This window comes from Oryctolagus cuniculus, chromosome 9, assembly GCF_051225735.1.
Source record: "Oryctolagus cuniculus isolate XC-2025 breed Fujian yellow rabbit chromosome 9, ASM5122573v1, whole genome shotgun sequence".
NCBI classification, from domain to species: domain Eukaryota; kingdom Metazoa; phylum Chordata; class Mammalia; order Lagomorpha; family Leporidae; genus Oryctolagus; species Oryctolagus cuniculus.
Genome location: NC_142875.1, coordinates 124,212,502 through 124,239,962, shown reverse-complemented (window position 1 = coordinate 124,239,962; position 27,461 = coordinate 124,212,502). Strand labels below are relative to the sequence as shown.

The following is a 27,461-nucleotide window of genomic DNA, read 5'->3' as shown; positions in this document are numbered from 1 at the left end:
TTAGTGCATTTGAACTTTATTTTTCCTCTATGTTCCGCATGAGCAAACAATAAATTTTCATTTGTTCCTGAGTACTTACCCATTAATGTATGAATCAGGTAATTAATCTCTTTGAGACCAAGATTTTGTAACTTTCTTATTGATGTTTTAGTACTTATTTAATTGTATACACACATTTGGCATATTTCCCATGAAAAAATGTTCATTAGTTTCTTTTGAAGTATGTTAACTATTGCACATATGTATATATTTATCTTCATAATATTTCTTTGGAAGTTGTATTCTGTTGCAAGACTGGTAGTGTAAGAGCTGAGGCATATCTTCCACTGTCTACATGCTGAATATGTTATTTTTTTAAAGATTTTTATTTATTTTACTTGAAAGTCGCAGTTACACAGAGAGAGAAGGAGAGGCAGAGAGAGAGAGAAGGAGAGAGAGGTCTTCCATCTGCTGGTTCACTCCCCAGATGGCCACAACGCCCAGAGCTTTGCCGATCCAAAGCCAGGAGCCAGGAGCTTCTTCCAGGTCTCGTCTGCCGGTGCCAGCACTGCAAGCTGTGGCTGTACCCACTACACCACAGTGCCGGCCCAAGCTGAATACATTATTAAGTGCTGTAATGAATGCTTTCACAGTTCAGTCTTTAATTGACTAAAATTACATTTATTATAGGAAAGAGGTGTTTTGAGTGTTTGGTGAGAAAAATGGCCTATTTTAAGGACTTTCTGCTGTGTGTGGAGGGAAGTCAGCTTTCCTCTAGGTGGCCTTGAGGTGTTCCTGTGGAACTAGGACCAGCGTCCAGAATGAGACAGGTTTTGCCTCAACATGACAAACCTGCCTCCACATGGCGCCTTGCACAGCCAGCGGCACATGTGTTGAGTTCAGAGAATCTCGGCTCAAATTCCAGCTCTGGTCCTCGCCAACTTAGGGACTTATAAAAGGTCTCAGTTTCCTTCTCTGGAACATGGAGTTAAAAAAGACAACAGCAGCCCGGCTAGCAGTCAAGTGTGTGTGGGGATCCCGTGGTCTCAATGGGAGAACCATCTGTGGTTTACAGAGCGTTCTGTGTGCCTAAAGGATACTGGGGCCTTAAGATCTTTCCCCCAGAGGCTGAGCAGCCACTCAGGGTGAGTGTTCCAGCATCCTGTGTGTGGTTGAACTTGTTCATATGTAGAATGTGTTTTCATTTAGCGATTCTATCATCAAGAGCCAAGGCAACTCACTTTCTGAGTTTTTGCATATTTATCACAGGGAAGGGAAAGGTCAGATTTTATCTGGGGTCCTTCTGAGTTCTCACATTCAGTTTACAAGACTGAGGCGAAGGCCATCTCTCTTCCTCTTGGGTGCTGAACCAGGTGAAGTCAGCTCCGGGATGTCCCATGTTGGGTGAGCCCCAAGGCTGCCCACCCTGTGTGTGTGGAATTTTCATGTTTCTTAACAGACGCGATGGACTCCCTGGCTGTGCTCCCGAACACACGGTAATGCATTCACTCTGCTGGCTAAGATGGGGGCCGTGGACCTTTGGTTTGAAATCTCTGTGCTAAAACGAAACAAAACGTACTCCTTTCTTTTTTCTTTTTTGACAGGCAGAGTGGACAGTGAGAAAGAGAGAGACAGAGAGAAAGGTCTTCCTTTGCCGTTGGTTCACCCTCCAATGGCCGCTGCGGCCGGTGCACCGCGCTGATCTGAAGCCTGGAGCCAGGTGCCTCTCCTGGTCTCCCATGGGGTGCAGGGCCCAAGTGCTTGGGCCATCCTTTACTGCACTCCCGGGCCACAGCAGAGAGCTGGCCTGGAAGAGGGGCAACTGGGACGGAATCCGGCGCCCCGACCGGGACTAGAACCTGGTGTGCCGGCGCCGCAAGGCGGAGGATTAGCCTGTTGAGCCACGGCGCTGGCCAAAACATACTCCTTTGTAAGACCTATAAACATCAAGCATTTCATCCAAGCACTGTGTTTCAAGATGTGTTTCTTAGAGCAACCTAAAAGCAAGAAAACCAAAACCAAACAAACAAACAAACAAAAAAAACCAGATTTGTGATATTTTCGCTTAATGAATGCACCCCTGCCTGTGATGGGTCTGCATTCTGATTGCTGGTGTCCGCAGGCCCTTATCTGCCTGTCACTTCCCCTGGGGAGACTCTAGTTACCACTTTGCATTTTATCACTGGCAAAGCACTAGCCTGCTCTTGGGTTACAGAGGCCATTGTTGTCATTGAACTCTGTGACATCCTTTCTATATAAAGAAAGAATCCTCCCGCATCCTCTCCCTCCCCACCTTCCTCCATGTAAAGGTAATAAAGTCCTCAGTAACCAGGTTGCCAGTAGGTAGTCAATAGGTATGAGGTCATTTTACAAGCTACCCTCCCTCTCTCCTTGGGATAGGCACTGGCTGAGGGTTTAATGTGCTTCCCCTCACTTAAATCATAGTAGGAGAATTGAGAAAGTGAGTTCTCTTTCCACCATTACCAAGATATCCCTGAACTTCACCTGTGACAGCGCTGAGGTTCTGAAGTCAGTTTCTAGGTGCAGAGACTGCACGATGTCGTGGAAGGTGACTTTCCGGTGCAGAGCAGAACGCGCTGGGTGTTGCAAGTGGAGGTTTAGATTTGGTTCCTGCCAGATTTATATGAAATCACATGGGAAAGTGGGTTCTTTGATGTCACAGTGCTCCCTGCCCTGGATTTTATGTCCCTGCCACTTGAATGGCTTTTGTATTTTTTCCTTCTGTTAGTATTTGTAAGCAGGCTAAAAAGCCAGCAGTTCCTTCCATTTGAAACGATTACATCTGGGAAGCTTAATTTCCTGACACAGTTGTAAAAATAAAAAAGTGCTCTTCCTAAGCCATTGTTCTTGTAATATTGCCTGACTGTACGTATTATGTCTTGTTGGACTTCGGCAATTCTGCGAAATTGTTGGCCCCAGGTCTAAAGGCTAAACTTTTTGGAAATTTCACTCAAATTATTTTCTTTTATTTGTGCTTCTGTTGCTTACCCTAGGAGGTGAATGCCTGTTTTTTTTTTTTTTTTTTTTTTTTAATTTTCTGGAGTTGTGAAATGCTGATAAGGTTTCTGTGAGCTAATTAAAACATAATTCAGACAGGATTTCCAATCTGAGCCCCCAACACCTTTTTCTTAGCAGTCTACACGGCTGCCATTACGAGACCAAATGGAATCCAAGAGCTGATTCCAGAACAGGGCTGGCTGTGAAACAGCTGACTTGCTGAATTGCTGTCTGCCAGAGGACACTTCATTGTCAGAGGTGCTGGTGATAGCACCTGCATGTTTTCAAAGATGCTCTGAGGTCATGCAACTCGCCATCCTGTTGCAGAGACTTTGAGGATTTTATACGCAAGCGCCTCATGGTGTCTTTCAACAAAGGGCAACACCGTGTTAATTGGGAACCCTTGGTGTGCGTTCCGGTTTAATCTGGAAATTCTCTGTTTTGTTGCTCCTTGCTGAGGTATCTGTGATGGTTTAGTCATCTTTTATTCTTGGTGAGGCAGTTGCTGAAAGGATGAGACGGTATGAACCCTAATACCTTGCATTTATAAGTTGGCCTGAAAGTTCCCAGGAAGTTTCCCGGGATTATCTCTTTGTGCATGTCAGCATCCCTGTGACAGGCGTGGAGGTGTTATTCACACTTCTGGTGAAGTACATTTGAAATCAGACAAAGTGTGTGAGCAGCCCAAGACCAGGCGATTTTTGCTCTTTATGTGTTCTAAAGGAGGCAGAGAATGAACACACACATCCTTGCCACTACGGATAGAAGTTTTGGTATAGACAAACGTGTACGCCCTGCGTTCCCCTCTTCCCAGCAAAACAGCCCTTGGCGTTGGTTCCCATGCAGAAGCAGATTGGCTATTTTATTTTTTTTAAAGTTTTTCTTTTTTTTTTTAAGATTTATTTTATTGGGGCGGGTGCTGTGGCGCAGTGGGTTAAACCCTGGCCTGAAGTGCCGGTATCCCATCTGTGCACTGGTTCAAGACCCAGCTGCTCCCCTTCCAATCAAGCTCTGCTGTGGCCTGGGAAAGCAGTAGAAGATGGCCTAAGTCCTTAGACCCTACACCCACATGGGAGATCTGGAAGAAGTCTCCTGGCTCCTGGCTTTAGATTGGCACAGCTCTGGCCATTGTGGCCATTATGGTCATAGATTGGTCAGCCCCTTGGTTCAGCTGCTTTCTTTCAAGTCCATGACTACCCTAAAACTCTGTCGCACTGCACTTCTGAACGCCGCTCTCATCACTCTCACAGTGAGCTCTTGTACCCATCTGGTCTCATGCCCTCGGCGCCTTTCTCCTGCTCTCATTAGAATTCACGGTTTTCCAGGGCTGGAGCCCCTCATCCTTAGTCTGCAGGGTAACCCCACGGGTCCTGACTCAGCTCCCATCTCCAGGTTCTTCTCACGGCCCAGTGGGCAGTTTCCCTGCACGGAGAGCCGGGGCCTGGCCTTTCCGCTCTGCCTTTGTACCCGGCCTTGACTCAGCTGCGAGCACCCACCCCTCTGCGCTTTCTTTCGGACCGCAGGCCTGTGTGCTGCATTACTACTGGTTCTTGAACGTTTGGCCTTTCTTCTCCTTTGGGAAGCCTTTTCTGACCTCCCGTGCCTGGTCTGGTTGGCTGCACACATCTCTGCCTCGCAGCACCTTCCTGAGCTCCCCTGGGAAATTTGAAGGAGACGGAGCAGCTCCGGGCCGGACGCCTCCCAGGGACAGCCACAGGGTCCCCAGTGCTTGGCTCTGACGGAGTCCATTTATTTGCTGCTACCCAGCAGTGCTGTTAAGTAGCAGGGCTTCTAGGTGATCTAGAAATGAGGACAGCTGTCTTCTCTGTCGAAGGAGCATTTCCTAACGCACTTGTTTAGGGAGCTGTAGTCAGGGAGGACCACGGCGGTTCTGTTTTTTTTTTTTTTTTTTTTTTTTTTTTCCATACACGAATGAATTCACAGAGGCGCACTGTAGGTGTCGGAGGTCTGTTCGGCTTGAGCAGGGCTGCAGGGTGTTGTAACTTGCCCGACACCAGGTAGTGAAACAACCGTGCTGCTTTAGACTGGGACCGCTGCGTATCTGTGCTCCAGCACATTTGCGTAGTTCTCCTCCTAGCTGCTAACATGCCGGAAGTTGTCTCCAGGGCTTGGCAGCTTTGCTGCCAAGAAAAGCATTTTTCAGATGGAGGGTTTTGGTTTTCACACTCATGTGACAAGTGGTGAGTCCTGTCATTAAAATGGCCTCGGTTCCTCTGCCTACTCTTAGCAGATAGAAGTCTCTCTTTTCTCTTCCTATAAAATATTTGCACCTTTTAAACTAGAAGTTAAGAACTAGTATTCCCTAACCCTGTGTGTACGTGTGGGAGAGGGGGAATTAATAGAATTTGTGTTTATGGGTATAAGGCGTAATATTATTTCTTAGGATTCTCTTTTCAATTCACTATTAAAAATAAAATTGTTTTGATTAGCATGTAATACTTTTACATTTTTATGGGGTGCAATGCAGTATTTCAACACTAAGTGTATCCAACCTGGCAACTAGCAGTTGCATTTCCTTTCCTTTTCTTTTTTTTTTTTTTTTTAAAGATTTATTTTATTTATTTGAAAGTCAGAGTTACAGAGTGAGGTAGAGACAGAGAGAGAGGTCTTCCATCTACTGGTTCACACCCCAGATGGCTGCAATGGCCGGAGCTGTGCCGATCCAAAGCCAGGATCCAGAGCTTCTTCGTGTCTCCCACATGGGTGCAGGGGCCCAAGGACTTGGGCCATCTTCCTCTGCTTTCCCAGGCCATAGCAGAGAGCTGGATCAGAAGAGGAGCAGCCGATGCTAGAACCGGTGCCCGTGTGAGGTGCCGGTGTTTCAGGCCACGGCTTTAACCCACTGTGCCACAGTGCTGGCCCCTCCTTTTCTTTTTGCTTGACATGTTCTGGAAGCCCTTTTCCAGTTCTTTTTTAAATTTTTTTAAAAGATTTATTTATTTGAAAGGCAGAGTGGCAGAGAGAGAGGGAGTGACAAAGAAAGGGTGATCTTCCATCCACTGGTTCTTCCCCTAAATGGCCACAACAACCATGAGTGGGCCAGGGTGAAACAGGAGCCAGGGATTCCATCTGGGTCTCTTAGATGGGTGGCAGGGGCCCACATACTTGTGCTATAATCTTCTGCCTTTCCAAGCACCTTAGCGGGGCTCTGGATAGCAGGTGGAACAACTGGGACTTGAACTGGCACTCTGCTATGGGATGCTGGTGTCACAAGCAGCGGCTAAAACTACTGTGCCACCCCTGGCCCCTCTTTTCTAGTTCTTAATCTAGTGTAATATCGGTTGTTGTGAACCCTCCTGTGCTGTGGAACTTGAGGGAGAACCTGTTATTTCTGTGTTTAGGTACCTGTTGTCCACCCTCCATCCAGCCCCCACCCCACCCCTCCCCAGCATCTGGTCATTTACAGTCATATTTCTTGGTTATCTATGATATTTAAACCAGAAGAAAATGAAATTTGAAAAAGATCAAATCTTTTAAAATATAACTAATTTTACAGAAATTTTTAAGAGAATGGAACAAATATATGTTATAGTCAATAATGTGACTAAAATGGATATTTAAGTTGAGTGAGTTTTGTTTTTGTGATAAACATTTGAAAAATGAGAATTATTCCAAGTATTAATGTATCAAATACAATAAATTTGTTATATTGAATCCAAAAAGTTTTTGTGAGAAAAATGAAAATGATATTTGGGTTTTCTGTATTACTTTTATTATAAAATTTTGTGAATTGACCTTTATTCTAGATTGTAATCTATTCCACAGACATATAAAATCATTGGAATATGGGAGAATTGTTTAATCCTATTTTTCTCATTGCAGAGAAATTTCCTATATTGATATTTAGAAGTAGAATCAGGGCTATAATATTCAGATATTGCAATGGTTTCCTCTATTTTTTTTTTTTTTTTTTTTTTTTTTTTGTTTTTTGTTTTTTTTTTTGACAGGCAGAGTGGACAGAGAGAGAGACAGAGAGAGAAAGGTCTTCCTTTGCCGTTGGTTCACCCTCCAATGGCCGCCGCTGCAGCCACGCACCGCGCTGATCCGATGGCAGGAGCCAGGATCCAGGTGCTTTTCCTGGTCTCCCATGGGGTGCAGGCCCAAGCACCTGGGCCATCCTCCACTGCACTCCCTGGCCATAGCAGAGAGCTGGCCTGGAAGAGGGGCAACCGGGACAGAATCTGGCGCCCCGACCGGGACTAGAACCCGGTGTGCCGGCGCCGCAAGGTGGAGGATTAGCCTATTGAGCCACGGCGCCGGCCCTGGTTTCCTCTATTGATATTTGAAAGAGTCTGGGCTATAATCCTGGTTTTGTGTGTGTGTTTTGTTTTTTTAAAAATGACTTACTTATTTGAAAGGCAAAGTGATAGAGTGAGCAAGAGTGATAGAGAGGTAGACAGGGTGGGGGGAGGGGAGCTTCCATCCGCTGGTTCATTCCCCAAATGGCTGCAGTGGCCCATAGCATCTGCTGCCGTCCCAGCTGCATTAGCAGAGAGCTGAATCAGAATCAGACCTGTGACACGGGGTGCCAGCATCGCAGGCAGTGGCTTGGCCCATTGTGCCTGCCCCTGTGGTGCTTTATTTTTCCATCCTATCACAGTATCTCTGAGGTTTCCACACCATAGTCACTCCTGGTGTTTGGAAGCCTGGGGAGTGGATGACTGTAGTGCTCAGCTGTGATTGTTTTTACTTCCTGCATAACTTTGCTGTCAGAGATAACATCTCAGTCATAAGTATTAAAGCACAAGGTCACATGGGGCAGTGAACGTCGCTCATCTCATTCTGTGCAGTTTCAAACACCAGGTCCCTCAATATCATTAAGAGACACCTTATAGGAGTTACATGGGTTTTATGTTTAAAATTACACTGGCTTTAATACTATTTAACACTAGTAAGTTGATGGAAAATGAATATTTTAATTGAGTCTGAATAATTATTTGGAAAGGATCACTGGAGAGTGGAGTGTTTACCCTTTAAGTGTTTTTTATACTTACAGAATTCAAGATTCCAAAACTAGACTCTAAGGGACGTGTACGAAGCGCTGGTAGCCTTAGTTACGGGGTTTTTGTTTGTTGGTGTGTCATAGACTGCCTCTTCAAGGTGTGCCCTATGAATCGGTACTCTGCCCAGAAGCAGTATTGGAAAGCCAAGCAGGCAAAACAAGGGAACCACACGGAGGCTGCGCTGCTGAAGAAGCTGCAGGTGAGGGCCGTCTTACCTTTGTCTGACCTACCCCGGACCATGCACAGCAGTAACCAAAGCTGCGTTTGCGGCTTTCTCACTCAAAGATTTCACCCATTTCACGGACATTCAGAATAGATGTAGCAGCACGTTGAGAGTGGAAGGGTGTTTTAAGCTATAGGGTGTGACCACCTGTTTCCTGGCATTGTAGTTAACATACTGCTAAGTTTTAGGGTGTGTCCTAATTAGAAGCCCATCATCAAACTTAAAGCCAGTTCATAAGCTCTGGAGGAATATGCAGTGCGGTTGTATTTTACTTGCCACAGTAGTGAATTTGTGTCCCTGAAAGACGATGGCAAAACATAATTGAGAAAGTATGTTGCTGATTTGGCTGAGTGTAAATTTGATAGACCTTAACTTGGCATCACTAAAAGTCCTGCGGAAACTGCACTTGGAGACTGTTAAGAGTTTCCTACAACTGTTGGTTTTTCTGGCAACATTCCTTCTTAAAGTAATTTTATGACTTAAGAGCCTGGTAGTCTTCTGAAATTTCCTAAATAAAAGTGGCCCAAGACATTTGTGGTTGAATTTTTTAAAAATAAATTGAGACGTTTTCATACTGTATTATGATTATTTAATTATTGCTCACCTTCTCCCCCTCTCTGCAAGCACCTGAAATAAAGCAACCAGCCTGTTTTATTCATGATTATGTTCTTTGTTACCAAAAAGATAATTCATTTCTTTGTCATTTATTGTACTTTGATTTTGTTTCTTCCCTGAACATTTGGTAATCATCTGATAGCATGCTGCAGAACTGGAACAAAAGCAAAATGAATCAGAGAATAAGAAGCTGTTGGGAGAAATTGTGAAATACAGTAATGTCATACAAGTAAGTTTCTAATTTATTTTCTCTTGAAAGAGGTAAATATTTTATGGCTAATGCACTACATTACCCCTATGGATAGTATCATATGAGGATTAAAATTCTGGCACATTTGTTCTTTGGTGGGAGTTATGGAAAGTGTGAAATGCTCAGTGGGTATTCAGTACACTCTTCCATGTGTTTAAGCTAAGTCTGGTATGTGCCTGGAAAGCTGTAATCCATCTGGCTGTGTGCACCGTCACTCTATCAAGAGGGAGATGATGGGAAGCCCTTCCCGAAGCCCTGTGTCTAACAAGTGGTTCTTCAGATGAGCAGGGCTAATGTTTGATGTTAGCTTTATTGTTCCATTTTGTAGAAAGGGAAATTTTCAAATCGTGCTTGTGGATGGATATCTCCCTTGAGTTGTCATTGGCAGGTCTCTATTCCAATGAGGATGCATGTTCTGATTTATCTCAGCTACATTCCTTTCCTGTGCTTCATTTAGATCTTTTTTTAGCTCGTTACTGGGTTATTTGTTAATATACGCCTCACCTTGTTCCAAGAAAGAATGTAAGGCATTTTCCAAAAGATACAGCACATAATAAGAGAAAATAGAAATAAGTAAGGCAGTTGGGGCAAAAGGAAAATAATGGTTGGGTGGAAGGGTGAGTTGTGTTTATGAAAGCCGGGTTGTAACATCTGGTAAGCTCGGGGTCAGAGCCATCTGTTGCCCGTGCAGATGTAAGGAGGCACAGGAAGGTACAGAATTGGCAGAGGTCGCTGACACTGAGCCACGTAAGAGATCTAGAAGTACAACCATTCCCAGAAGTAAGCCAGGGAAGTGTTCCACAAAGAGGACACTGTTGACTAAACAATAGCCTTGACAGCTTCCTCACGGTCAGTGCCACAAGGAGGTGCTTCATCAAGCTGTTTTTAGAAATAACACTCCTGATATTTTGGTGTTGGCCGATGGCAAGATGCCGGAGCACAGGCCTGTCACAGCAGCTGTGTGGTGGGAGAGGAGCAGAGGACCTGGGTCTGCGGCTCCCTGTCTGTGACTCAGCCCAATGACAGATCCTGTGAGACCCCCCCTTAGGTGGGCTGCATATCCCTTGGGCAATCCTCTGTACACAGAACATCTCTTAACCTGGTCTTCATGAATAGGAAGTGGCAGCCAGTGAAACTTAGATTCTTGTTTGATACCTGAAGTGCAAATATTTGCCTCCTCAGTCAGGGGCTGAGTCATGGTGGATCCCAAAGGGTGGGATCTTGCCCATGAGGATTTCCTTTGGTATATGGTAAAGTGAGATCCAAGGGTCAGGTAGTGAGCTTTTTAAAAAGCTGATTCATGCCCCCTTAAAGAATCGTCCTTTATCTTGAGATAAATTCATTCCTACACTGGGGTACTAAAATGACCATTTTTAGGGAAATGGTTATAATGGTAGATGGGAAGCTTGTTGTGTCTTAGTTTCCCTACTCAGTAGTGTAGCGATTTTGGAGCTTTTGGAGCGAGTTTGCCCACAGAACACAGAGATGTGAGGAATGAGGCTTCTGCCGGGGGCCTGTGGAAGTCGCAGAGCCTGTTGGGAAGTGCAGCCTGCTCCCTGTGAGCAGGGATGTGAAGAACACTCAGTGGGTTGGTGTGTTGTTAGTTCAGTTTCTTGGTTTTCTGCAGTATATTTTCTTTTTGTGACTGTTCCAGCCTTGAGAGAGGATGTGATCTGTAGGAACCCCCAGATCTCCTTTGTAAAGCCCTTTTCTTCTGTTTTAGCAGAGGAAACTCACTCAAAGGTGACCCTGGTTTATTTCACTCCTGTCACACTTCAGTAGGAGGCAGAATTGGGAATGGAAGTGAGGAGGAATCTAAGAAAGTCAACTTGAGGCCGGCGCTGCGGCTCACTAAGCTAATCCTCCGCCTTGCGGCACAGGCACACCGGGTTCTAGTCCTGGTCGAGGCACCGGATTCTGTCCCGGTTGCCCCTCTTCCAGGCCAGCTCTCTGCTGTGGCCCGGGAGTGCAGTGGAGGTTGGCCCAAGTCCTTGGGCCCTGCACCCCATGGGAGACCAGGAGAAGCACCTGGCTCCTGCCATCGGATCAGCTGCGGTGGCCATTGGAGGGTGAACCAACGGCAAAAGGAAGACCTTTCTCTCTGTCTCTCTCTCTCACTGTCCACTCTGCCTGTCAAAAAAACAAAAAACAAACAAACAAAAAAAACATGGCGGAAACTGAAAACACCTCTTTTGTTTAAATGTAACCTTAGGCTGTGTTACATGGATGTATGATGTATGTGGAAACATTGAAGAATAAGGGGGTGACCACGTCTTTTCCCAACAGCTACTGCATATAAAAAGCAACAAGTATCTGACCGTCAACAAGAGATTACCTGCTTTGCTGGAGAAGAACGCCATGCGTGTGTCCCTGGATGCTGCCGGAAACGAGGGGTCCTGGTTCTACATTCACCCCTTCTGGAAGCTGAGAAGTGAGGGGGACAATGTATGTGAACTTGCAATCGGAGGGGAAAAGTTCATGGTGAAAACCGTTCTTGAGAAGAGAATCCAGGAAGTATGATGAAGGAGACAGTAGTTTTTAATCAGCACATGCTTTTATGTTAATATCTTTAGCAGGTTAAATGGTACAAATTGTGCTCAGAAAATGTAGAAAGGGTTCAGGTTAATTTAAAAAAAGTCATGGTTTGTGTGAAAGAACTTAAGCAATCTTACTATTGGTTGAGACTTTTTAAAGAGGGGTGGAACTTACTGCCTTGTCAGATCAAGAGGGAGTGTGATTTTAGGGAAGAAAGCTGTGTTTAGGGAAAGATGTCTGCTCCATGGAATTAACAGAGTAGCCCCATGAGTCGTGAAAGTGTTCCATTTGCCGGCTCTGGGAGTGGCCTCTTACTGACTCTGTGTTCTAATTGGTGTGTCATGTATGAGGACCTGCAGGTTAGGCACCTGCATGGTGATGATAGCTATTTAAAATATATGTGTACATGTGTATATTTAAAATACAATGTGGAAGAAGTGCATATTGTCATGTAAATTTTAGTAATTGCTAACCTTTTCTGCTATTTCATATAGTAGAGAAAAAATTATGTGAAAGATTCGATAGGATCAATATTTTGATATATTCATGGTTAATAAATAAAGTGTTAAGTGACAGTCCCCAGCACTTGGGAGATTTTCAGTAAGTGCCTTGGCACTGAACACCAAGTGACTTTTGTAAACAGAACAGCTTGCAGATACTAGGTCAGGTGATCAGTAGCTGAGATTAAAAAAATATTAGCTTCATGGAATCAGAGTCATCTAAAGGATAATTATTCCGACAGAGGTTAATCAATCAATACTTTGAGCACATTTTTAATGGGTTTTGGATATTTCTTCTCCTAGAAATGTGTTCTATTTATAGTGAATGTGTTTTTTCCAGTAAATATTAAAGAAGCAATTCAATTCCACAGGATGCAAGCTTCATGATTTAATTTGGTTAATAAATTGTCTGGTGATACCTTCCTAGGTAAGGTTGGGAAAAGCATGGCATGCAGGAATGTGATGCACTCAGTCCAGTGTTGATCCTGAAAAACCCAAGTCCCATCTTGTTTTTGTTTTGGCATTCTGTGATGTTTGTTGTGAGCATGCCACATTTTAATTTCAGTAGGTGGTTAATTACAATCAACTCTCAAGTGTTCAGACCTGCTTATGCAGTCTGTGAGCAACCTGTGCCTTTGCAGAGAGATACCCCTTCTTGCAGTGAGTGTCCCCTTTCCAGTCCCCTCCACTGTGTTGTGTCCCTGCCTGTAGGTGGCTTATGAAAATTCACCATCAAAACAGATAAGACCTGAGCTCAAGCTCTGAAGGAACGTGATAAAATGATGGCATAAATTGGGGCCATTGAATTTGCTGTGAATTATATGGGTTCATCCAAGCTGTTTACGTATTCATTCTGTCTAGTCCTTTCCCAGATTCCGAATCACTTTATAGAGTCAATAGAGAGTTGAATGTAATGAACTATTTCAAGTAATTCGTTGTACTAGAAAAACAAAACCAAACCCACCACCTAAACCCTCCATCAGGGTGAAAACGGAAGATGTGGTTGTTAAGTGCAATGGATAAGTTCTTACCTAGATGTGCTCCATATAGCATGGCTGAAACAACCTGCCACGTTGCTTTTAGCTGAACAGCGCACTGTTTTTGCTCACCACTGTGTAGCTCTGTGTATGATAAAGGTTGCTGTGAAAGCTCAAGCACACCCACAGTGTTTTATTGACTGCACAAATAATTGCATTATAACACTCATTTTCCTCCCCAGGATCAGGCAGCATTTTCTAAAAGAGAAATCTACTGTGTTTTGTTGAAGGAAATTGGAAATGCTGTCGCTGCATAGGAAGTGGTTCAATTACTAGTGTTTATCTTTAAAAGCATATTAAGTTAAGAAGAGGAAATTGCAATATTTTGTTAAAGGCCTTTTACAGTTGTATTTTATTATTTAGCAATTTATTATGATTTAGGTTATATGTATCCAACAAAGTGTTCTGTGACCCAAATGAAATGCAAAAATAATATTGGTGACAATCTGGGGAAGAAAAATACTCATAGCCTCACAAACCAACAATTCCTACAACTTGGGGACACCTTGATAATATGTCTGATATGGACTTCTAGAAAAAAATATTTATTTATTTATTTATTTAAAAGTCTGATTTACAGAGGGAGAAGGAGAGACAGAGAGATCTTCCATCTGCTTGTTCACTTCCCAGGTGGCCACAATGTCCAGGGCTGAGCCAAGCCTAGGCCAGGAGCCAGGAGCTTCTTCCATGCCATTGGCAGGGAGCTGGATAGGAAGTGGAGTTGCTGGGACATGGACTAGTGCCAACATATGGGATGCCGACATTGCAGGTGTCAGCTTTACCTTCTATGCCATGATGTCGGCCCCAGAATGGGTGGCTTTTGAGGGAAGAATAGATTCATGAATCCCTCGACTTTCAGCTGCATGGAAAGTCTTTGCTTGCTCTTAAACCTTTTGAAGTCATTGGGACCAACCAGAAGCAAAGAACATGAATATTTCATTTTCATTTATCTTCCTGTGATTGAGTAGTTAATTTTTCATTTTCAATTTTGATTTAAGAAGATGGTGGATTTTAAAAGTGTGGAAAGGGCAGATGCCCTTTTAATCAAGGAAAGCATTCCAATTTTAAGGATTCTTTCAGTCTCTCAAGTCCATGTTTGTGGGGAGCAACTCGGACTAGACTAAGTTACTGGAATTAAGACTTATTCTATGCATCTGCTCTCCCACAATATGGTGCTGGGAGAGAAGAAAACAGCTTCTACACAGCTGCCTCCAGTTCAGCCAATAAACTGTAGGACTTGCTCCTGATTGGAGGAGAGCAGCGTGCTCGGCGTGTGGGCAGCCGAGTTAGGATTGGCAGAGGAGGACTATAAAGGAGGAGAGAGACGGCATGCACCAGGAACATCTAAGGGGAACATCTAAGGGGAACACCTGTGCAGCCCCCGAGAGAGCCGGCCGGCGGTGTGCCACTCCCCTGCGGAAGTGGGGAAAGTGGCCAGGGGGAACCGCCCTTCCACGGAGGTGGAAGGGACGGTAGCCAACCCGGGAAGAACCAGCAGCAAACCCGGGGAGGGCCGAGCAGACGAAAGAACAGCACAGGGTCCTGTGTCGTTCCTCCACGAAGACGGGGAGCGACATAATGGTGCCGTGACTCGGATATGAAGCCTAGGCAGGGCTTAGTGTCGTTCCTCCATGAAGAGGGGGAGCGACATAATGGTGCCGTGACTCGGATATGAAGCCTAGGCAGGGTTTTGTGTCATTCCTCCATGAAGAGGGGGAGCGACACATGTTGTTGTTTTAAAAAATGACGTGCCTGGAGTTTCTAGCAGAGGTTGGACTGGCACCCTGGTGTTGTGTTCCTGTTGTGATGCGCTTTCTAACTTCCCAGGGCCACTTCAGAGCTAGGGCAGAGGCAGTTGCATCCTGTGGAGTCTTTCCTGGGTGTTGCACAGAACCGATGTTCACAACAGACATTCATGCAGGAGAGTGAATGTTGTGGCTGATCCTAGGATGTGAGCTCCTCAGAAGCCTGTGGTCCGTCCTGGATCAGGCCCAGAGCTGTGCTCTTCCGAGAATATTTAAAAGTTCCACATTTGCTAAGCTACTTCAGTAGGGCCTGTCGCTTTATTCTTAGCAATTCTGTTTTTTACTTTCTAAAAAGTTTTAAAATTTTTCTTTTCTTTTTTTAATACTTTCTGTTTTTATTTTTTTGTGAGAGATACATAGACTGAGGCAGAAAGAGAGAGAGTGAGTGAGAGAGAGAGAAAGAGAGAGATCTTCCATCTGCTGATTGATTCCTTAAATGTCTGCAAGAGCTGCGGCTGGGCTAATCCAATGCAGGAAGTCAGGAACTCAGTCCTGGTCTCCCACTGCAGCAGCAGGTGTCCAAGTACTGATGTTGCTCATTAGCAGGAAACAGGGAGCTGGAATCAGGACAGAGCCAGGACTCAAACCCAGGCATTCCAATACAGAGTGACTTTTCTCCTTTTTTCAAATTTTGACTTCTATTAAAAAATGTTTTACTTATTTATTTAAAAGGTAGAGGTCATTGGGAGGGAGAGAAAGAAATTCCCTAAATGCCCTCCGTGGTAGGGGATGGGGTTGGGCTGAAGTTGAGAGCCAGGAATGGAATCTGGGTCTCCCATATGGGTGGCAGGGACTCAAGTACTTGAGACATCATCTGCTGCATCCAAGGGTGTGCATTAGCCGGAAGATGGGTGGGAGGTGGAGGGAGCTGGAACTCAAATCTAGGCACTCTGGTAGGGGATGCAGGTATTCCATGCAACGTCTTAACTGCTGGGCCACATGCTCTCCCCTTTAAGGCTGTTTGTTGATGATCCTTCCTTGTCTGTGAGTGGAGAGCTTTTGGGAAGAGTCTCAGTGAGTCACAGCATCTGACTTCGTGTGCACTTGAAAGGTTGGATGATGAGCAGAGACTGGTTCTGTAAACAGAAGATATTTCCATAAACCCAGGAACAGCCTTCCTTTGGTTAGTGAGGTTGAGACGCCTCTGTTGTGTTTGAGTCTCTGGATAGTTTATGACAACAGCACTGTTGAATGCAAACTCTGAGTTTTATAATCCGCTTAAAGATATCTGATATTGAAAATATGAAATCATGTTCCTAATGGATAATCCTACATGTTCTCACAATTGAATCCTAATTGATTTTTTGTTTTCTACCAAACTCATTTATTCTAATATTTAATTGGTATACAGTATGTAAAAAGAAGATTTTTGCTTTCATTTCTGGAATGGTGAGGATTCTATAAACTGAGACTATATACTGGAATACTCTTCTAAAGGTGTTTAGCAGCATAGGTAACTTTGATACTAAAAAACCCTTACTCATTATCATCAAGAAAGGATAACTTCAGTTCCCTGTCATTTGAATCATGAATAGAAATATCTGAAGGTAAAGTAGACTTTGCCGTGATAGCATTAGTAAAAATCAACCCAGGCTTACTTCTTAGCTACTTTTCCCATAATCAGTTTTGTTTTTTTATTAAAAATAAACACAGGTTTAAAGAGCAATATAAATTTTGAATGTTTAAGATGAGAAGGAACAGGATACCACAAGTTCAAGCAAAAAACTTATTTCTGCAAGGATGTACCTGATCTCACACTTCCTGAACCCAGATGACGTGAAGATGTTTAGTACATATTCGAGATTATGGCAAGATCAGTTTTACCAGACTTGTCTCACTGTAGAGTATAACCTTTTCTGTTTGCTCTTGAAGTGATTCTCATAGTTAGGTAGATGGCTTTTTTGGTGACAGGCACATTTTCTCTGTTGGCTGGGCTTATGTCATAAGACCTTGTGTGTTAAAAAGAATGATGACCTAATTAATGCCTTTCAGAAAGCTCCAACTGGAATGGGAAATGAAAAGCAAAAAGATCTCCACTAGCTTTGTGGATCCAGACCGATAGGCACTGTGGGGCATGATTATGTGATCATTTATTAGAAGATCCTTTAGCTCAGAGGGAGAAAGAACTAACATTTATACAGAAGATAAAAGGAGTGATGTCAGGTCAACAATGAGAACTGTGCAGGCAGTTTTCACTTTATAGATAGCACCACAGATCCGTGCAACGTCCCCATCGTCTCCATCGCAGTTTGTTTCTGATTCCTAGATCGTTGTGGGAGACAAAGTTGTTCTGATGCCTGTGAACGCGGGACAGCCACTCCACGCCAGCAACATAGAACTGCTCGACAACCCCGGGTGCAAAGAGGTAAGTTCAAGGAGAAGGCAATGAACTTGTTGGTCTTGCCATGAGGGAGGGAGGGAGACACACACAGACACAGGGAATGGTCCTATAGTTTCATTCATTGTCTTCATGAGCATAATCCCAGTTATACTGACTAATATTTCTGAGGTCTTTGTAGACAGTGATTAGCTATTGCTATTTCTGGGGAATTTTTTTCAAGATATTTGTATCACAGTACATTTTTTGTTGTCCAAAGGTATCTCTTTCCTTCTTTGACTAATGAAAATAGTAATTTCTATTGTAGAATGTAATGTGCCATCTTCTAATTCTTATCATTTGTTTTCATTAATAGGTGAATGCTGTTAATTGCAACACTAGTTGGAAAATCACGTTGTTCATGAAATTTAGTTCCTACCGCGAGGATGTATTAAAAGGAGTAAGTATGTGCTATGTAGGATGTTTTCTGGAAGACATGAGGCTGTCGGGCTGGAATTTGGGATGCAGCACTTGTGTATTTACTGGTGTCCGTAATTGACAGTGTAAATATGGTGCACACCGTAGTACTCACTCTGAGTCTTGTACTGAGTCTCAGTGCTTAGAATTTGAAATGTTTAAATAATCCTTAAAAGCTAAGTGACTCAATAGGACCCCCCAGGGGATCCAAACCAGAAAGAGGCACCTGCTTCTTGTGTCCCTGTGTTCAGAAGGCTGTTGGAAACACAGTGGTTCTTGACCTGTTTCCCCAGGGTGACGTTGTTAGATTGTTCCATGCGGAACAAGAGAAATTTCTGACTTGCGATGAATACGAGAAGAAGCAGCATATTTTCCTTCGGACAACCTTGCGCCAGTCAGCCACGTCTGCCACGAGTTCCAAAGCACTCTGGGAAATTGAGGTGTGTAATTAGTTTTTGACTTGTGTAAACATTTAGATCAGAAAGACAAGATTGCCTGGGCTGTTCATTTTCCTGTGATAGGCGTCTCTTATGCTGGACCCATGAAACAGAATGATTTTTCTAAGTCAGCTTGGACCCCTTTGTTGCTGTGAGTAATTTAAAAGGATACCGCTGTCTTCTCTGGGCACTGTCGCTCTCTCCCTCTGTCTCTCTGTCATACATACGTATTTAATCAGAGCATGCATGTGATTTTACCTTAAAAAAATCCATTGTGATATGTTGTCAATACCAATAAGGCTGAAGGCCACATGCCTCAGATGGTGTTGGAAATAAGAGAGAGTCAGATGAGCTCGCTGTAAGTGAAGGTGGGTAGCAGAACCACACTGTCACAGGAGAGAACAACCTTTATTTCCTGTGGGGATGCCATTTCTATTGTGATTAGGAGTCCCGTGGTTAAGAATTCATTCATCCTTTCAAAAGTATTTCTTAAATGTGGCCGTTTGGTGGAACTATTATAAAAATATAAGATAGGGATTTTCTTTAAGGGACCTTTCTTTTTAAAAAGGATTTTTAAATTTATTTGAAAGGCAGTCTTAGAGAGGGAGACAAAGGGCCTCCATCTGTTGATTGACTCCAAATGGCTGCAAGGGCTAGGGCTTGACCAGGCCAAAGTCTGGAGCCAGGAAATTCATCCAGGTCCCCCATGTGGATGCAGGAGTCCAAACGGTTTGAACATCCTCTGTTGTTTTCCCATGTGTGTTAGCAAGGAGCTAGATCAGAAACGAAGGAGCTAGATCAGAAATGAAGGAGCCAGGAGCTGGTACTGTGGCATAGCCGCTCCACTTCTGATCCAGCTCTCTGCTATGGCCTGGGTGAGCAGTAGAAGAAGGCTCAAGTCCTTGGGCTCCTGCACCCTAGTGGGAGACCTGGAAGAAACTACTGGTTCCTGGTTTCGGATCCGCCCGGCTCCAACTGTTATGGCCATTTGGCTAGTGAACTAGTGGATGGAAGACCTTTCTCTCTGACTCTGCCTCTGCCTCTCTGTAACTCTGCCTTTCAAATAACTAAATAAATCTTAAAAAAAAAAAAAGAAATGGCACAGCCAGGACTTGTACCTGTACCCTTATCAAATGCCAGAGTTGAAAGTGGTGACCTAACCTGCTACTGCCACTGCCACAATGCAGGCCCCTAAAGGACCGTTTTATTCAGTGGAGAAGATAAGATTTACAAAGTTACCTGTGAACAAGTCAACATCTGAGAAATTCCACCCTGTTTTAGTGGAGGACATCTACGCCTGTATCAGTGGTTCTCAACTATTTCAAGCCTGTTACCCACACACTGCTCTTATGTCCTAAAATGAAATCTATAGTTAATATTTATATATTCTCATGGTTAAAGTCAATATGACATCTAAGTTCTGATATAAGGAAGCAGTAAAAAAGACTCTGTAATAAGATAATATGTATTTCAACACATATGTGATTACTCTGAAATATGTAAGATTTATACCTTTCCGATAATCCCTTTGCCCCTTGGATTGAGAGAAAAGCTTCCCTTGCTCTCTGCGATGCCTTAGTTAGCCCCGTTCTGTGCAAAGGAGACAGAGCCTGTGGATGCTGAGTTGCTTGCAGTGCTCATCCCAAGGGTGACTGGCGGAGCCGAGGCTCAGACTTTGCACTTTCTGCTGCACCAGGTCCCTGTTGTGTCCCACAGCGGCAGACCTGCTTTCCTGCCCACTGAGCCTCGTGCCTCAGCACCTGGGGCTGGGCCAGTGGAAAGGACAAGTATCAAAGGACACGGTGTCTGCAAAAGGCAGACATGGAAAAAGCCAAAAATTACATTAGTTCAGACCCACAGGTCTTGGCATCTGTGGTTCTGCCTGCCTGGAAGGGGCTGTTTCAGTCTCTGTGCACGGCTGTCTCATTGCCTTCCTCTTGGTGTCAGCTCGGATGGCCTCTCTGAATGGCCCACGCTGACTGCCACAGCGGGGGGAGCCTCCCTCCATCTCTTCGTCTTGCAGTCGGTCTCTGTTCCGGTCCTTATTTCCTTCTGTCTCTTCCCCGTTAGAATCAAAGCTCTGGTCTTACCCACTTCTGAGTCCTTTTGCTTCAGAGTAGTTGGTACCTGGCAGACTCAGTGTAATCTGCTGATGAATGTCGGGATAGCAAGGCTGGGAGACCACCGCAGAACTTCCAGGTCTGGCCTGGGAAACTTGTCTTTCCGAGCAAGGCCAGATGTGCCGCTGTAAGGCATGCACCTGAGTTAACGCTTACAAGATGTCTCCTGCTCATTATGGGGGATTTGGTACTCTCGTGAAAGCGTGTGTTAGACTGGACAGGTCAGCATTAAAGAGAGTGCTCTCTGTGTAGACACGAGTGTGCCTGTGCCATGACTGTCGTTGCTCTCTGTCTGCAGGTGGTTCATCATGACCCGTGCCGTGGGGGTGCAGGACAGTGGAACAGCCTGTTCAGATTTAAGCATCTTGCCACTGGGAACTACTTAGCTGCAGAGGTAAGAGTAACGAAGATAGCACCAGTTGAGTCTCTGACTCTGAAATAGTGAAGCAGGCAATTGGATTCTCCAAGACTTTGTATTGGTGGGAACAGTCATTATACAAATTTGATGATCAGTTACATGTTCTGGATTGGCTTGTAAGTTGTTTTTAAAGTGTACATGCGAGTCTAAGTTGTAAAATGAAAATTAAAGCAATAGTAGCAAAACCCTGCAGTTGTTTTACTGTAAGGTCAACTGGAATTGTGGCATCTGAATTGCAAATGTGTGACATGTCCTAAAATTTTCTGTTTACCTTCACTCTTTCCGAATGTCTGTGTTGGAAACATGATTCGTTCATTGTTGATGCCGTGTATCCCTGATGCCTTCGGGTTTATTTTCAGTGGTCTTCTGTAATTGGTGGGTGGCCTTTAATGTACAAATCATTGAAGAGTAAAGAATTTTCTTCCTAAGACACTGGACTGTCATTGCAGGACTGTCTATAAAAATGGTAACAGGCATAGAAAGGCCTTTTTTTTTTCTCTTCATTAAAAGGACTTGACAATCAGCTGAATAGGCAAGGGTAAAAATAACACCATACCAGATTTAGAAATAGATTTTAAGTTTAGATATTTAACTTAGAAATGCTTTTGAAAGTATTCTTTCTCCACTGTGTGAGAATACCCCTACCTCTGCTTTCCTCTATTCTGTGTCTGTTTTGCTAGGGTTTCTTCTGTTATTCTAAGCCAGAGTTTGGCCTTAGGATTTTTGTTGTTATTGGCCTAACTTTGGTTTTGGATGTGAAGAAGGGTAAAGAAAGGAGTGGGTTGGAGAACTGGTGAGGGAGAGGTGTGAGCAAAGATGGTGTATCCCAACCAGTTTCATAACCCTGTGCCCTCTGTCTGTACTCACAGCCAGTCCCGTCACTCCGTCCATCCTGCTAATCTGCAGCTCTCCATAGCAGTCACCATCTGACTCGTTGTGCATTTTGTTCTGTTGAGCAGCTCTGTCAGTAAAATGTAGGGTCTCTGAAGGCAGGGGGTTTCCATCACTACTGTGACCCCAGCTCCTATAAAAATGCCTGACACTTAGAAGCGTCTCATGAATAGTGTTGAATGAGTGGGTGAATATAAAGGCTTCCATGCTTCCGTAAGTTGAGAGAATAGGGAGAAGATTTCAGGATTTGTATTTGAGATAGATTGAGAGACAAATTAATCTCTTTAAGCACCACTTTCGTCCTCTGGAACATGAGAATAATCAAATACTGACATAATTCCCTTAACTTATTAGCAGAGTTAAATGAAGTGAAGTGCTTGGCATGGTGTGTGACTCATGTATGGCCAGCATGATTAATTTTATTATGTGATAAATAGGGATTATGCTTTTATAAATTTCTGACATGCTGTTTTCTCTTCAAGTAAATGAAATATAGCTTTGTAATTTTTCAGCTGTTTATACCATAGATATTTTGAAGTAACCCCTTTGAAAAATAAACCTTTGAAGCAAAAATAAGCAGTAAGGGAGGGAATCTTGTCTAAAAGGAGAGCCAGAGAAGTCTAGGCAGGCATCCTAGAGAAGATAAGCAGAATTTAGGATTGACATCCTTATGGTTCTTATGTCAGTGATGCTTGAGAGAGAGAGAGAGAGAGAGAGAGAGAGATCCCCCATCAGCTGGTTGTCACCACTGATTTACTCTTCACATGCCCACGGTAGCTGGTACCTGGATGAGGCTGAAGCTAGAAGCTGGGAACTAATTCAGTTCTCCCGTGGGGGTGGCAGGAACTTGGCCATGTGGCTCATCACCTGTTAGCTCCTGTGGTCTGCATTAGCAGGAGGTTGGAGTCAGGAGCCAGGTACTCCACTGCAGGCACGGGAGTCCAGCTGCTAGGCTGAAGCCCTACCCCCAGTGGCTTTTCCAGATGCTGCTGTCCTGTGGGAAATGGCCATCATGTGCATATTGCTCACTTTCCTTGGTAATTTCTGTAATTAAAACTTGTATTGCTTAATGCATTCAAATGATTCTTGAGAATTAAATTGTCATCTTTGAGGAAGACCCAAGACCTCAGTACATAGTAAAGTAATTATAGAAAACAAGTCGTTCCTTAAAAAGAAGTTGAAAGGTTGTCTTCTCATTCTGTCTCTGGAGAACATGGTTTCAAATGCCGGGTACTATTTTGTCCATTAACAATTGGACGTATTTGAAGCATTTTGTCTCTGACCTTTAATCGTTTGGACGGAATCGTTTTTATAGGGAGAGCTAGGCACCAAATGCTTATCTGAGAATTATAAAAGTTAGGAAACTATTTTCTGTCAGCTTTAGTTAGCATGAAAGAATGACTATTTCTGTGTAGTTTTTTAGTATTAAAATAGAAATCATTGCCTCAAAACGCTGACATCGTAATTTGGGGTTTTCTGTTCCTATGTTAGGTAGGTTCAGACAAGATCCTGACACAGCCGTTTCTCTGGTGCTTGTCCTGCTGGTATGCCGGTGTCTGGAGGTGTGGCCATTGCCAGGCATTGTCATCACTATCATTCAATAAAAAATTGAAGAAACAGCTAGAGCCTAGCTTCTGACAGCAGCTGAGGAACCATAATTATCCTTTTATCCTTTTGCTATTGAAAAATGTCCAGATTTTTAATTACAAGGTGTTATTCATGTCATCCAGGTAGGATGGGGTGTTCCCAACAGTTTTAGTTGGATCAGCATTTCTGGTTTTGTCACAGTGTACTCTTTTTCTTGGTGGAGAAAACTCCATAACTTGACTATTTTTTTAAAGATTTATTTTTATTTTATTTGAAAGGCACAGTGAGAAAAGGAGAGGGAGAGGGAGAGGGAGAGGGAGAGGGAGAGGGAGAGGGAGAGGGAGAGGGAGAGAGAGAGAGAGAGAGAGAGAGAGAGAGAGAGAAAATATGATTATCTTCCATCCACTGATCTACTGGTTTACTCCCTAAATGGTTGCAATGGCCAGGTTGAACTCAGGGGCCATGAGCTTCATCTGGGTCTCCCTTGTGGATGCAGGGATCCAAGTACTTGGGCCATCTTCTGCTGCTTTCCCAGGCATATTAGCAAGGAGTTGTATCAGAAGTGGAACAGCTGGGACTTGAACTGGTACTCACATGGAATGTCAACATTGCGGTCAGTGGCTTTACCTGCTATGCCACAATGCTGGCCTAGACTCGATCATTTTTGGAATTCATAAAAATAGCATAAGTCTTTAAGAATTCATACAGCCTTCAATATCCGTACCTGATGTGCCTGATAAATTCATAGCATCATAGAGAATGCTGCAGGGAGAGCAAAGGAAGCATTGGTCTCAATCTTTGCCCTCAAGGAATTGATCTAGTTGAGAAGTCCTTATGTAATGAACAACCACAGACTGCAAGCCAGATCATGGGATGCTGATAATGTGTGCAGTGGAGGTAAGCCAGCGTGAGGTGAGTCCAAGCAGGCTCTTGTCTAGGATGAACTATTCCCTGGTTGTTACAGTGTAGACATAGATAATCAGAGAAACAGGATGACAGTCCTTGGAGAAGTTTCCAAGGAGGCACAGATACGGACATGAAATGACCACATTGCACGTGGACACTGTAGAAATCAAGTCTGGGCTCAAGGAAGGAGTGTGGAAGGGCTGTTGAGCCACAGAACTCTTTGCTTTCAGATATTCGATGTGGTTCGTAATGGAATAAATTTGGGGCAGTTAATCCTACCTACCCAGAGCTTGGGACTGAATCGTGGTTCAGAACCTTTGGTAAGGAGCCCAGTGTGGTGATACAGCAGCCACAGCCAATTCTCAAGCAACAGTTCGAGTCCCAGCTGCTCCACTTCCTATCCAGCTTCTTGCTAATGTGCCTGGGAAAGCAGTGAATGGTAGCCATGGTACTTGGGTCCTTGCCACCCACATGGTAAAACTGGATGAAGTACCTGGCTCTTTGCTTTGGCCAGCCTGGCCTATAAAAGGATATTTGGGGAATGAACCAGCAGATAGATTTCTGTCTTTCCCTCTCTGTCACTCTACCTTTTCAGTCAGTCAATCAGTCAATCAATCAGTCAGTCTTTTTTTAAAAAAAAAAAAAAAAACAAAAAAAAAACAAACACCTAAGCCTTTGGAAGGGACCAGTAATATCACTTAAAGAAGTGTAATTTCTGGGGCAGGCCTAGTGGTTAAGCCAACCATTAGGATACAGGTATCCTGTATCAGAGTGCCTGTGCTTGAGTCCTGGCAGCTTTCTGTTAATGTACACCCTGGGTGGCAGCAGTGATGGCTGAAGTAGTTGGATTCCTGCAACCTGTGTGGCAGACCTGGATTGAATTACTGGCTTCTGGCTTCAGCCCTGGGCCAGCCACAGCTGTTGCTGGCATTTGGGGGGAGAGTCTGCCTCTGCTTGATTCCTGCCCAAGAGCTCCCAGTAGAGTGTGTGAGTATGTGGTACCAATATGAGCAGAGATGTGCTTTGCAGTAAGCATTTAGGTATGACGAGGTCCAAGGGATGATCAGGAGGCCCAAGGAGGAGCTGCTTGATGGTGGAGTAAGGCCAATGGGGAAGAGAGAGAGCGTGTTCAGGAAGTGAGGGCAGCTTCTACATGAGCAAGGAGGTGTGTGTTACCATAAGCTGGTTTCACGTGGCTGACCTGTGGGATGTGTGTGAGTTGGAAGAGGCACAAGAAGGTGGAAGAGGAGTAATGGGACTAGAAGCTTAGTGCAGGCCACATTTATTAACTGGAGATTGGGTTTTATCCTTTTTTTTTTTTTTTTTTTTTTTTGGTTTTATGTATTTGAAAGCCAGAGAGAGACATCTTTCATTCACTGGTTCACTCACCACATGCCCACAATATACAAGGCTGGGCCACACCAAAGCTTGGAGCCTGGAACTCAGTCCAGGTCTCCAACATGGGTGGCAGGAATGCATCTACGTGAGCCATCACCTGCTGCCTCCCAGGGTGTGCGTTAGCAGGAAGCTGGATCAGAAGCAGAGTGGGAATTTGAATCTAGGCACTCTGATGAGGGATGTGGGCGTCTTAAGTTCTGCACCAGAAGCCAACCCCAAGGGTTTCACCTTTTGAAGTGAGGCGTTGTTGTAAGTGTACTGTTTTACGTATACAGGAAACCACTTCAGAAAAGCACTGCCCAGTGTGGTGGTTTCTAGCCACATGATGGCTAATAAGTTAAACTTAATGTTACTAAAATTAAATGAAGTTAAAAGATCAGTGTTCTCAGTCATACTTTAAGTTGCCATGTTTTGAGTAGCTCAGTGGCCACGCCCTGTGGTGCAGCATGAGTGTGCACTGAAGAGAACGTTCTAGTGGACAGGGCTTCCCTGCAGCCCTTGTGAGGTGACTGGGAAATTCCGAATTTAGCGGCAGGGGATCATTTTGGAGACAGAACCTGCAAGGAATTTTGAGGCCTTGGGCTATGGGAGTGGCATTGGTATGATGAGAAGCAGGAGAGCCGAAGACAAGTTTAGCCGACAGTCGATGGCAGGGAATCCCTCAGATGTGACAGGTTCAGGAGTAGGAGGACTCCAGGCTCTTGAAGGCTGCTGAGGTCACTCATCAATCCAGGGAAAGTAGGAAGAGGTGCCAAGCAGGGAGGGGCCGCTCACTCAGCTCTGTTGTGTTCCACTGGATTTGCTCATGGAGAAGTGCAGTGGAATGGTCTTGCACACTTCCCACAGACTTTCTGAAGACCCCTGTAGAATGTGCAGGGGAATAGGTCAGGTACGGGTTTCCCAGCGTCTAGAAATTGGGAGATTGACCAGGGCCGGAGAAGTGTATTGGAGTCTCGTTAGCACAGGGAAGATGGTTGTGGGAAGGTGGTTGAAGATGGAACCACGAGGAACATTATGTTTTAAGGGTGTCCAGACTGGGCTCCTAAGAAGCCAGGGAGGCGTATAAAAAATGAAGTAGGCTGTATCGCAGATGCCCAGCCAAGGAGGGGGTGCTGCTGTGTGGTTGGGGACAGAATCCAGAGTCCGCCGACGGCATTTGCGTGGAATGCAATTGCTGGTGAGTTCTTTGAGGCGATTTTTATGGGAACCAAAATGCAGGGGTGGAAGAATCTCAAGGAAGTCAGAAGCGGAAGTGAATGCAGACTGAACTTTCACAGCCTGGCAGCGAAGAGGGGGAATGGAGAAGTCGTCAGAGGGAAGCTGAGAGTCCTGTTCGCTTGTCTTAGAACACATGGCTGAAGCAGGAAGATGGGCGAGCATTGAGCTCGCGCTGCCTTCACGGACAGTTGCTTGCAGAGGGGCGGGATATAGAGGGGTGTTACCACCCTTTCCCGTGGCTTTTCCTTCCTCCACACGTGATTTACCATGGAGAAGGTGACTTCACTGTGCTGGAGACATTCCTGGTAAATTGGATTATGTGGTTCTTCTTGAATTCCCTTTGAGTTAGTGGCATTTCTGTCTGCCACTGTGGGTGGTAAGGTGTAGTGTAGTGAAGAAAAGTCCCCATGTGTACTGATCACAGTGTATCTGACTTTAAGCAAATATTTAATTTGGATGTGAGTTCCCTTGATTGTAGAAAAAAAAAGTGACAATGTGAATTACATGGGATTATTCTGGAATTAAAGAGGATAGTGAATATACAGCTCTGTGGACACAAAAGGTGCTCAATAAGTGTTAAGTTCCTTCAGTTTCACGGAGGGAAAAGGAAGGAAAGAGGTAGAGTAGTGTTTTATCATCATCATCACTGCCAAGAACTTGTATTCCTTTGTCAGGTAACTTAAGGGAATAAAATATCTTAGGAGCG

The 27,461-nt window shown here is 44.3% G+C and overlaps 1 protein-coding gene across 3 annotated transcripts in view; it reads left to right on the top strand.

Moving 5' to 3' along the window:
• Positions 1-27,461, top strand: part of ITPR2 (inositol 1,4,5-trisphosphate receptor type 2) — a 536,564-nt gene that overhangs the window by 102,032 nt on the left and 407,071 nt on the right. For 2 of the 3 annotated variants that reach the window (XM_089304708.1, XM_051850872.3), the window contains 7 exons: positions 8,105-8,220; positions 9,002-9,088; positions 11,396-11,554; positions 17,253-17,351; positions 17,680-17,763; positions 18,074-18,220; positions 20,636-20,731. In XM_089304708.1, coding sequence (XP_089160834.1) covers positions 8,105-8,220; positions 9,002-9,088; positions 11,396-11,554; positions 17,253-17,351; positions 17,680-17,763; positions 18,074-18,220; positions 20,636-20,731 — 788 coding nt within the window. Of the gene's footprint in view, positions 1-8,104; positions 8,221-9,001; positions 9,089-11,395; positions 11,555-12,515; positions 12,572-17,252; positions 17,352-17,679; positions 17,764-18,073; positions 18,221-20,635; positions 20,732-27,461 lie in introns of those variants that run through there. The other variant, XM_051850873.3, reaches the window with a different exon arrangement.